This window comes from Pelobates fuscus, chromosome 3 (assembly GCF_036172605.1).
Source record: "Pelobates fuscus isolate aPelFus1 chromosome 3, aPelFus1.pri, whole genome shotgun sequence".
NCBI classification, from domain to species: Eukaryota; Metazoa; Chordata; class Amphibia; order Anura; family Pelobatidae; genus Pelobates; species Pelobates fuscus.
The window spans coordinates 12,926,100-12,939,225 of NC_086319.1; the positions used below are offsets into that span (position 1 = coordinate 12,926,100).

General features: G+C 44.7%; 1 protein-coding gene across 2 annotated transcripts in view; it reads right to left on the reverse strand.

Moving 5' to 3' along the window:
• The window catches only part of EFCAB6 (EF-hand calcium binding domain 6), a 110,909-nt gene that overhangs the window by 9,602 nt on the left and 88,181 nt on the right, over positions 1–13,126 (reverse strand). For both annotated transcript variants that reach the window (XM_063446717.1, XM_063446716.1), the window contains exons 27-28: positions 12,736–12,963; positions 10,855–11,029 (exon numbers count right to left, since the gene is read on the reverse strand). In XM_063446717.1, coding sequence (XP_063302787.1) covers positions 10,855–11,029; positions 12,736–12,963 — 403 coding nt within the window. The remainder of the gene's footprint in view (positions 1–10,854; positions 11,030–12,735; positions 12,964–13,126) is intronic.

The window sequence follows — 13,126 nt, forward strand, 5'->3', positions numbered from 1 at the left end:
CAGGGGAATTTACTGGCATTACCAACCCTCCAGGGTATATCATTGGGTACCCCTCATAGGGTCCTGTTATATTACTGCACCCAAGGGTGAAATTTATGTTGGTGTCCTCTGGGTACTTTTTCATGGCACACCACCTGGGGTGACCCCCCAGTCACGCATGCAGGGCGATACAGCCCCCCCCCCCTTTTTTGGTTGATGTGGGTGTCCTCTGGTTACCACGGCACGCCACCCGGGGTGAACCCCGAGAATATGCACTAGGGCGTACCTAAGTCTGACACTTAGCCCTTTGGATAAAATACGTGCATAAAAGCCTTCTATACACGACTATATTGTCTATGTTGCATACGAAAAACCACCACGGTTCTCCCCACTGAACCTTGTTCTCGCCCCACAGGTTTGACGCTACTTTTGGTCATGGAAGATACGCAAAGCTCAGATTTTCAAGCCATGATCAATGCCGCCGTGGCGGCTTCCGTGGAAAAGGCCCTCTTGCGAGCCCTCCCCCACAGCCATGGTGATACTAGCCCTCCGGGACGCATGGAAGCGTCGGGCTCTGAGACGTCCAAGACCAGGCGACTCAAGAAACCTTTGAGCCCCCCCTCCGCCAAGGCGAAGGGCAAGGTGCCCGCCAAACGGGTCAAGGGCGCGGACCAACAACCCGCACCCTGCGCACCCCTGTCCTCGGACGAGGACGACGCCTACGACCCACGTGACCTAAATGTGGTGGATGAATGGCAACGGGAGGGTTCACCCTCGGACGACGAGGACTGGCAGGACCTGCCACCCACTTCTTCGACTTATGTCAAGGAGACCTTCTTGGACAGAGAGGCCGATGACAGCCACACCGCCGGTCCGTCCGGGGATGGCGTCTTTATGGACGAGCAGGGCTTGCCGCTGTTTGACCCACGTACCATCCGACACCCTCGCTCCTCCGAGTGGACACTGCCAGAACATCTGGCAAAATTTATTCATTACTGGCTACGCAAGCCATTGGAGAAGGAGGTGCGGACGCGCCTCCGGGCCGAATGCCCCAGGCCCCTGATCCCCGACAAGGTGGCGCTAACACCAGAATTTGATGATACTATGGTAGCCTTTATGTCACGCTCGGGCAGAGACCCGCGCAAAGGGGTTGAAAAGGGCATCAAGGCAGCACAGGACAAAGTGCTGGACCTGCTGGGTCCCATAGCCAAGATGTTGTATCACGCTGACATGGCACTCAACCAAGGATCGCTACTGGACCCCCATATCATGCGCGAATGGGCCCAACGCGCAATCTGTCTGCTGGGCAACGCCAACGCAGCGCTGTGTGTCGAGAGACGCAGATCGGCTCTGATCAGGATTGACAGCAAGCTCCTGGAACTGGGAGCCAAGGAATTCGGGCCTAAGGCCAAAGGTCTGTTATTTGGCGATGCCTTCATTTCTGAACTGAAACGTCATGTGAACTTGTTCACGACTTTGAACAAGGCCCAGACCTCACTCAGACAAGTGTTCCACACCCCTCCAGCTAGAGGTGTTTTTGGAAGGGCTGGCCGACAGCGGAGCCGTGCCGCCAGCCGATTTTGGACCTCAGGTTCCAGGGCGTTCCCACAGACGCCAACCTTCTTCCCGTCCTCCTCACAAAAGCCCTCTACATTTCGAGGCGCAGGAAGGTCCAGGGGTTTCAGGAGCCGCGGACGCGGCCGCTTCAATAATGGTGAGTCCCTCCATACGTACTTTTGCCCCAAAGTTTATTGCAGGCAACCTGTCTTCTTTTTTCCAGAATTGGACACGGGTCACCAGAGACGCCTGGGTCCTCCAGACGGTACGCGGTTTCGTGATAGACATCACCGCACAACCTGTCCAAACCGCTCTCCCCCTCCCGATACACATGTCGGCAGAACAAAACCGACTGGTGGACGAGGAGATCCACTCGCTCTTCGAGAAGGGCGCGGTTCAGTACGCGCCAGACGGGGGAGGCTTTATAAGCAATATCTTCTTGGTGAAGAAGAAAACAGGCGAGTATCGACCGGTTATCAACCTCCGACAACTAAACGCCTTCGTGGCCTACAGACACTTCAAGATGGAAGGCATCCATCTTCTGCAAGACCTTCTCGCCGAGAACGATTGGTTCACGCGCCTGGACCTCAAAGACGCGTATCTCACGGTCCCCGTAGACAAAGATTACCGTCAGTTTCTCCGCTTCAGATGGAGGGGACGGGTATGCCAATTTACTTGCCTGCCATTCGGCCTCAGCTCGGCTCCGTGGTGCTTCACGAAGCTGTTGAGACCGGTGATGGCTCACATCCGGACAAGGGGCATACGCTGTCTCGTATACTTGGACGATTTACTGATTTTTTGCGAGTCCGCGTCCAGGCTACGATCGCAGACGAACTTTGCAGTTCACTTACTAGAGTCCCTGGGATTCGTGGTGAACATGCAAAAATCGTCTCTCACTCCATCCCAGTCAGTGCAGTTCCTGGGGTTCGACATCGATTCGAGGGAATGCGTATTACGCCTCCCCTCGAAAAAGATTGCCTCAATAAGGAAGGAGATCATGCGAGTCTTGAAGATGGACTCAATGCCGCTCAGGATGCTCGCCCGGATTGTAGGACTCCTGTCCTCATCCATTCAAGCGATATTCCCGGGCCCCCTACACTACAGGGCCATGCAACGGCTGAAAGCGGGATACTTACGCACCGGACATTCCTACGACCACTGGATCCCACTCACTCGGGAGGTGAGATCAGAACTGCGATGGTGGTTGCTACACATACAAGCCTGGAACGGCAAGGCGATCTTCGGCCCCTCCCCGGATTTCGTTGTGGAATCGGACGCCAGTTTATGGGGATGGGGCGCCAACTGCTCAGAGGCCTCCACAGGGGGACCTTGGCAAGGGGAGGAGACCGGCCTGCATATCAACTGCCTGGAGTTGATCGCGGGCTCCTTCGCCTTACGCAGCCTGGCCAAGGACAAATCGAACTGCTGTATCCTGCTCCGCATGGACAACATTTCGGCGGTGCAATACATCAACCGCCTGGGCGGAGCAAGGTCCAAAGATCTGACCGAAGCTACAAAGGACATCTACAGCTTCTGCATGCAGAGGAACATCACGTTACAGGCGGAATACCTCCCAGGGGTCGCCAACCTGACGGCGGACTGGTTCTCCCGGCACTGGAGAGACACCAGCGACTGGACGCTCAACAGAGAGATATTTCAGTCACTGCGACAACGGATGGGTCCGCTATCAATAGATCTGTTCGCATCGAGGACCAACCACCAACTGCGGAGATACTACAGCTGGCTTCCGGATCCGATGAGCGAAGCGGCGGACGCTTTCCTGCAGGACTGGCCCTCACACGGAGCCTACGCTTTCCCTCCATTCTCGATGATCCCACGAGTGCTTCGATACTTACGCACCCACAGGACTTCGGCTCTACTCATAACGCCCCTCTGGCAGAGTCAGCCGTGGTTTCCGGACCTCCTGGAGATGTCCCACGACACTCCCGTGCGACTCCCGACCTTCCCACTCCTTCTGTCGGGACCTCGAGGGGAACCTCACCCCCTCGTCCTGGAAGACCAGTTGGAACTGGTGGCTTGGGCGATTTCAGGGGATCCTGGTCAGTCCACGGCCTATCGCAGTCTACTAAAGACCTCCTTTGGGATTCGTGGGCCCCGGGCACCAGGAGATGTTACATTTCCGCTTGGTCAGCCTGGAGTGATTGGTGCGTGGAAAGGGATTCCGATCCCTTTACTGCCCCTATTCCGCTGATACTTAACTATCTTGCCCATCTCTTCTCGACTGGTAGATCATTCAGATCCCTTAACGTGATCAGATCGGCCATTTCAGCGGCACACATCCCAGTACAAGGCAGACCGGTGGGTCAAGACCCGCTGGTGTGTCGCCTACTGCGAGGCGCTAGAATGACGAGACCCCCAGCGCCCAAATATTCCAACCTTTGGCAGGTAAGTAGAGTACTGGACTTTCTGAGAGGGTGGCCGGACAACCCGTTTCTATCTCTGAAACAACTCTCAGCAAAATTGGCCCTTTTGTTGTGCCTGGTCTCTTTCCGACGGGTGTCTGACATTAGGGCCTTTGACGTGGACGGTTTCTCTCTCACTCCAGAGGGAGTCACCTTTTCCATTGCGAGACGGACTAAATCAGATACGCCCTCTGTATCCTATCCATACTTTGAATCGGACCCCAAACTGTGTGTTGTCAAGACACTCAGGAGATACGTAGAATGCACAGCCTCTCTCCGGCATTTTCCGACGGGTCAACTGTTAATTTCCTACGTGAAACCTCACGGACCAGTGTCTACGACCACCCTGGCCAGATGGGTTCGCTGGTTACTACAACTGGTGGGAATCGAATCTAGCTTTGGGGCACATTCAGTTAGGGGGGCGGCGGCATCCCAAGCGTTCTTGGCAGGCGCCTCCCTAACCGACATTATGCGTTGCGCGGACTGGTCTAGGGAAAGTACTTTTCGGACATTCTATTTCCGCCAGGTTTCGCATGCTTCCTTCACACTGGTTAGGCCTAAGCTTTAAAAATGCAAATATGAAGCCTCCTGTCATGTGGTAAAATTGAAGATTATATTAGCTTTAGTGTACTAATAATCTTAATTTTAGTAATGACAGGAGGCGAATATTTCCCGCCCGAGGGTTTTTTTCTTCCCCCCCAGATACTTTGTTTTCTTCAGGTTTAAGGCCTAGTGCTCAGGTAAGCATGCAGGTTATTACTGTATATGTTAGCATATGTTGTCTTGCATTGTTCTTGTTATGTATGGATTATTTATATCATCATTTTTTCATTTGATTTTGTGGTCATGTTGCTCACGTTCCGTTTTTGATAACCTAGTTTAAGTATAATACTTTGATGCCCTAGGTTTAAATTTCTACTCTTAATATATATTATTGTTCAGTTATACAATGGTTGTGATATGCGGACACGTTTCCACGCCAGAAACCTTTCACCTTTTTTCTTTTTCTTTCAGCGTGAATATCCAGTTCATGGGATGAAGAATCGTTTTCCACTGAGTCATATCATGGATTTGCCTAAGTTCTTTATCGTTATATATTTGAATTGTTAATCTGTATTGATATTTTATGTATTAACTGTTACCTTTTTTCGCCTCAAAGAAAGAGGAAATGATGTCATAGACAGGCCCTTTTATGGGCAGCATATCTTTTCTCTGATTGGTTGTTACTGTTTCTATGCTGCTGGAGTTTTCAGTAAAGAAAGATATGCAAATATTCGCCTCCTGTCATTACTAAAATTAAGATTATTAGTACACTAAAGCTAATATAATCTTCAATTTTTGGTTTATATTTTTCAGTGTGGTGGCAAACTAACCTCAGATTTTAATCAATCCCTTTTCGATCTATTGGAGAAATAAAAGGACAGGACAGCTACCGATTTAACAAACCATCTCCAACTACGGCTAGACAGGAAATATTTTCATGGCATCTGATCCACACCAGCGATGCATAATACAGAGCTAATCTGATCCACACCAGCGATGCATAATACAGAGCTAATCTGATCCACACCAGCGATGCATAATACAGAGCTAATCTGATCCACACCAGCGATACATAATACAGAGCTAATCTGATCCACACCAGCGATACATAATACAGAGCTAATCTGATCCACATCAGCGATACATAATACAGAGCTAATCTGATCCACACCAGCGATACATAATACAGAGCTAATCTGATCCACACCAGCGATGCATAATACAGAGCTAATCTGATCCACATCAGCGATACATAATACAGAGCTAATCTGATCCACATCAGCGATACATAATACAGAGCTAATCTGATCCACATCAGCGATACATAATACAGAGCTAATCTGATCCACACCAGCGATGCATAATACAGAGCTAATCTGATCCACATCAGCGATACATAATACAGAGCTAATCTGATCCACATCAGCGATACATAATACAGAGCTAATCTGATCCACACCAGCGATGCATAATACAGAGCTAATCTGATCCACACCAGCGATACATAATACAGAGCTAATCTGATCCACACCAGCGATACATATTACAGAGCTAATCTGATCCACATCAGCGATACATAATACAGAGCTAATCTGATCCACATCAGCGATGCATAATACAGAGCTAATCTGATCCACACCAGCGATGCATAATACAGAGCTAATCTGATCCACACCAGCGATGCATAATACAGAGCTAATCTAATCCACACCAGCGATGCACAATACAGAGCTAATCTGATCCACACCAGCGATGCACAATACAGAGCTAATCTGATCCACACCAGCGATACATAATACAGAGCTAATCTGATCCACACCAGCGATACATAATACAGAGCTAATCTGATCCACATCAGCGATACATAATACAGAGCTAATCTGATCCACACCAGCGATGCATAATACAGAGCTAATCTGATCCACACCAGCGATGCATAATACAGAGCTAATCTGATCCACACCATCGATGCATAATACAGAGCTAATCTGATCCACATCAGCGATACATAATACAGAGCTAATCTGATCCACATCAGCGATACATAATACAGAGCTAATCTGATCCACACCAGCGATGCATAATACAGAGCTAATCTGATCCACACCAGCGATGCATAATACAGAGCTAATCTGATCCACACCAGCGATGCACAATACAGAGCTAATCTGATCCACACCAGCGATGCACAATACAGAGCTAATCTGATCCACACCAGCTATACATAATACAGAGCTAATCTGATCCACACCAGCGATACATAATACAGAGCTAATCTGATCCACATCAGCGATACATAATACAGAGCTAATCTGATCCACACCAGCGATGCACAATACAGAGCTAATCTGATCCACACCAGCGATGCATAATACAGAGCTAATCTGATCCACACCAGCGATGCATAATACAGAGCTAATATGATCCACACCAGCGATGCATAATACAGAGCTAATCTGATCCACACCAGCGATGCACAATACAGAGCTAATCTGATCCACACCAGCGATGCATAATACAGAGCTAATCTGATCCACACCAGCGATGCACAATACAGAGCTAATCTGATCCACACCAGCGATACATAATACAGAGCTAATCTGATCCACACCAGCGATACATAATACAGAGCTAATCTGATCCACACCAGCGATGCACAATACAGAGCTAATATGATCCACACCAGCGATACATAATACAGAGCTAATATGATCCACACCAGCGATACATAATACAGAGCTAATCTGATCCACACCAGCGATGCACAATACAGAGCTAATCTGATCCACACCAGCGATGCATAATACAGAGCTAATCTGATCCACACCAGCGATGCATAATACAGAGCCAATCTGATCCTACTAGCGATATATAATACAGAGCCAATCTGATCCACACCAGCGATGCACAATACAGAGCTAATCTGATCCACACCAGCGATGCATAATACAGAGCTAATCTGATCCACACCAGCGATGCATAATACAGAGCCAATCTGATCCTACTAGCGATATATAATACAGAGCTAATCTGATCCACACCAGCGATGCATAATACAGAGCTAATCTGATCCACACCATCGATGCATAATACAGAGCTAATCTGATCCACACCAGCGATGCATAATACAGAGCTAATCTGATCCTACTAGCGATATATAATACAGAGCCAATCTGATCCACACCAGCGATGCATAATACAGAGCCAATCTGATCCACACCAGCGATGCATAATACAGAGCCAATCTGATTCACACCAGCGATGCATAATACAGAGCTAATCTGATCCACACCATCGATGCATAATACAGAGCTAATCTGATCCACACCATCGATGCATAATACAGAGCTAATCTGATCCACACCAGCGATGCATAATACAGAGCCAATCTGATCCACACCAGCGATGCATAATACAGAGCTAATCTGATCCACACCAGCGATGCATAATACAGAGCTAATCTGATCCACACCAGCGATACATAATACAGAGCTAATCTGATCCACACCAGCGATGCATAATACAGAGCTAATCTGATCCTACTAGCGATATATAATACAGAGCTAATCTGATCCTACTAGCGATATATAATACAGAGCTAATCTGATCCACACCAGAGATGCATAATACAGAGCCAATCTGATCCACACCAGCGATGCATAATACAGAGCCAATCTGATCCACACCAGCGATGCATAATACAGAGCCAATCTGATCCACACCAGCGATACATAATACAGAGCCAATCTGATCCATACCATCAATACATAATACAGATTTAATCTATCTATACCAGCGATGTATAATACAGAGTTGAATCAAAGAAGGAGAGTGGATGGAGTTGGACTAACCAGCTCCTACACACTCCAAATGGTGTGGACCAAATTCGTTTTCAAATATATACCTCAAAATGTGAAAGTCACATAAAAAAGGGGGGGGGGGGGAGGGGTTAAACCTTTATTAAGGAAAAGAGTATAATTAATGTATGCTAAAAATTGGCAAATATATGTACCAATAGAGGATAGGACCTAAATGGTGGGCAAATGGAGTATCGTAGAATTAATGCTGATAAACAGTCAAAAAGTATCTCCAGGATATAGGTACCTGGATAAATTAGTAGGTAGGGAGGGGCAGGAGAGGGGGAGAGGAAATGTTCATATAAGTACTGTGAACACATGCATCCAAAGTGTTAACACAAAGATTGTATATAGAGCACTATATACATAGAGGTACGTTGCTTGACAGGGTTAATTTATCACAGGAGGTCAAAGGGCTGTGGTTACTGTCAAATAGCAGATATATCGAAGTGAGTGTATAGAGGGTAGGATTACATACAAATTCAAATAGTATATAGTGTATAAATATACCTCTGCACAAAAACGAGGATAATACTCCAAATACAGGAGGAAAATTGCTGCTAAAAAGTGCAGCTAGTATCCACACCTCTCCCACACATTACATAAACGTTTTAAACTTGCCCTGGGCTAGCTGTCTAACTCACATCTGTGAGTGTCAGAGCTAACTGCTACTTCAAGGCAGCCTCACAATGTCCCTGACTCCCCGAAAAATACAGCATGCCAAATGTTATGCCGAAGCCTCTCCCACCCCTTAGTAGACACAGCACATACAAAAAATCAATTAATCAAAATGTTTGCCCAACCAGATAGGAACCAAAGTATAAAGGTAGAAATTAGAAATTAGCATCGGCTCAAAAAATCGCTCGACGCGCGTTTCGGCGTTTCAATACGCCTTTGTCAAGAGCTATAATACAGAGTTAATCTGATCCATACCAACATATTACAGAGTTAACCTACCCATACTAACGATACATATTACAGAGTTAATCCACCCATACTAACGATACATATTACAGAGAGTTAACCTACCCATACTAACGATACATATTACAGAGTTAATCTACCCATACTAACGATACATATTACAGAGTTAACCTACCCATACTAACGATACATATTACAGAGTTAACCTACCCATACTAACGATACATATTACAGAGTTAATCTACCCATACTAACGATACATATTACAGAGTTAACCTACCCATACTAACGATACATATTACAGAGTTAATCCACCCATACTAACGATACATATTACAGAGTTAACCTACCCATACTAACGATACATATTACAGAGTTAATCTACCCATACTAACGATACATATTACAGAGTTAACCTACCCATACTAACGATACATATTACAGAGTTAATCTACCCATACTAACGATACATATTACAGAGTTAACCTACCCATACTAACGATACATATTACAGAGTTAATCCACCCATACTAACGATACATATTACAGAGTTAACCTACCCATACTAACGATACATATTACAGAGTTAATCTACCCATACTAACGATACATATTACAGAGTTAATCTACCCATACTAACGATACATATTACAGAGTTAACCTACCCATACTAACGATACATATTACAGAGTTAACCTACCCATACTAACGCTACATATTACAGAGTTAACCTACCCATACTAACGATACATATTACAGAGTTAATCTACCCATACTAACGATACATATTACAGAGTTAATCTACCCATACTAACGATACATATTACAGAGTTAATCCACCCATACTAACGATACATATTACAGAGTTAATCTACCCATACTAACGATACATATTACAGAGTTAATCTACCCATACTAACGATACATATTACAGAGTTAATCTACCCATACTAACGATACATATTACAGAGTTAACCTACCCATACTAACGATACATATTACAGAGTTAATCTACCCATACTAACGATACATATTACAGAGTTAACCTACCCATACTAACGATACATATTACAGAGTTAATCTACCCATACTAACGATACATATTACAGAGTTAACCTACCCATACTAACGATACATATTACAGAGTTAATCTACCCATACTAACGATACATATTACAGAGTTAATCTTCCCATACTAATGATACATATTACAGAGTTAACCTACCCATACTAACGATACATATTACAGAGTTAACCTACCCATACTAACGATACATATTACAGAGTTAATCTACCCATACTAACGATACATATTACAGAGTTAATCTACCCATACTAACGATACATATTACAGAGTCTTCCCATACTAATGATACATATTACAGAGTTAACCTACCCATACTAACGATACATATTACAGAGTTAATGTATAAAGAGTAACTCTGGAGCAGTGAGTTAGAAGTGATGCAATCTGCATTGAATATTTCATTGGTTTCCAAGGTTAGTGCCCGACTTTTAGCAATTTTATGAAAAACAAAGGGTACTGCATGTATAACCCGCTCTATACATACCTAAAAGGTCAGAGATGGGGATTTCTCCAAAGCTTTCAGGATCTTTAGCTCTGCAGGCTTTATAAACCTCTTGCCAGACTTTTTGGAGATTGGTCCGAAATTTATTTTCAACTAGCTCACAGTTTGTAATTGGCCTGGAGTGTGGAACAGCTGTGTGAGGTCTCTGACTGCAGATCTGTAAATGAAAATATTTATGAAAAATGATTTCTGAAGATGATCTGTATAAGTCATTAACCCCAGACCCATATCCTGCTGCCACTTCTTCCTACCTCCAAGGCTTAGCTCATTAGCCTAAATAAATAAAGATTTAATTAGTGAATATTAACATTTATTGCCATAAATTACCTTGAGAACTTATAATTACCGGCACCTTTCCACCTGCTGGCCTGATATCCCCCCATCCTTAACCCCTTAAGGACACAACTTCTGGAATAAAAGGGAATCATGACGGAATATATCCGTCATCTGTCCTTAAGGGATTAAACCAAATATAGCATTTTGGAATTAATGGACTGTTTCCATAAGATTACATTGAAATAGATCCAAGATCCATATATATATATATATTATTAGATGTGATCCTTTTAATAGATTACTAAATGTAAAAAGCCATAATAGCAGTAAGGACGAGGCTATTGGCCGATCTGCCGATCAATGTTTCCCTATGAGAATAAGTCTATCCACAGCTTCTCCCTGAGAAGCACTGAACACACACATCATCACATGCCAATGCCAGACATAGAATAGATTTCATTATGAATGTATTTGTATTGGATCAGATTGACAGTCACTAGTAGGTGTTGGCACCACAAGGCTTTCAGAAACTGCAAGGCTGCAGAGGCAGAATATTCATTGGATGACGTGATTTTGGTGCTTAGAGTGTCTGTTTGAATAGATTTCACACCGTGACTGAGAGTTCTAGAGATGCAATACAAAGTAACATCACAGCCATAGAGTAATCTATTCACAGCAATATTTAAAGGGATAATCTTAAACTGGAGTCGTCTTCAATGTGCTGAACACAGTCTATCATTTCCTGGCTGTAACACAAATTAAACTGCTGCCCAATCTCACACAGCTGCAATCATCTTAAAGGGCTACTCCAAACCTCATGACCATTGAGTGATCTGAAGTTGTCATGGTGCTTGGAGTCTGTATACGCAGGCCTTCTGTATAAAACGCTGCACACACACAGATATTTAATGATTTAATGATGCTCCACCTCCCGTATGGTAATTAGTATATCATTAGCCAGCCAGGAAAACAGTCTGCCCCATTACAGGGTTCTCCTGGCATCATACCCACTACCACAGTACAATTCTATCTATACATTGTGCAGGTAGAATTGTACAGGAAGGGAGAAAATAAATTCTTTGGCATGGACATTTGTGCTGAAGAATTGCTTGACAGGGAAAGCGGGAAAGACCCCTGACATGCAGTCCTCCTGCTCTCCACACATAGCACACGCATTGTGCTTTCTATTGTTATTCCCTAAATGATGTTAGCACTGGGAGTATAAGAGAGCAATGACTCTTGTTACACCTTTCAGACGATAAAGACAGCATGTTAGCGTCGTGGAGCAGATTTCCCCTGCTTGGGAACAATTCAAACAAGAGAGTGGGCACAGTGCAGATGAACCAATGGCTGGTGTTACAGAAACATAACATGTCGACACTGTATCGGAGGTAAAGTGAGTTAATATCTCGAACTTTTACATTTAATGCATCCTGTATCTCTGGGATATATGATGTATTCAATGCATTTTGGGGGGGAAGTATGTTAAAGTAAATGCATTGTGATATGCTTGGGGTATCCCTTTAGAGGTGTCTGAAGGGAACATTCTTATGAAACTGACAGACCGTAATGTTAAAAGACACTTACATGAGATTTATTTAAAACAGGGGGTGCAGTTTTGGGGCGTCTGATGCCAGAGAAAGAACCAGAGAAAGTCTGATTGCGTTTAAATGAGGAATCCGGCTTGGGACTGCCATCTAGGTCTCGTGATAACGGTTTCTCTGATGGATGTGCACTGCTGAATTTCTTCAAAAATTCATGGTAGTTTAGATTTCCATTAGAATTCAAAGGTAACACATTCCACAGGTTCTCAAACTGCAGGGAAAACAGAGAAAACATTTTGGCAGCAGAAATTACCGTCATCTGTTTGCAGATAAAGAGCTACTTCTGCCTGACCACATCACAGAGAAGGATTCGAAGTGCACGGTAAAATACATAAACAGTAGGGATGAATGATCACAGAGAAGGATTCGAAGTG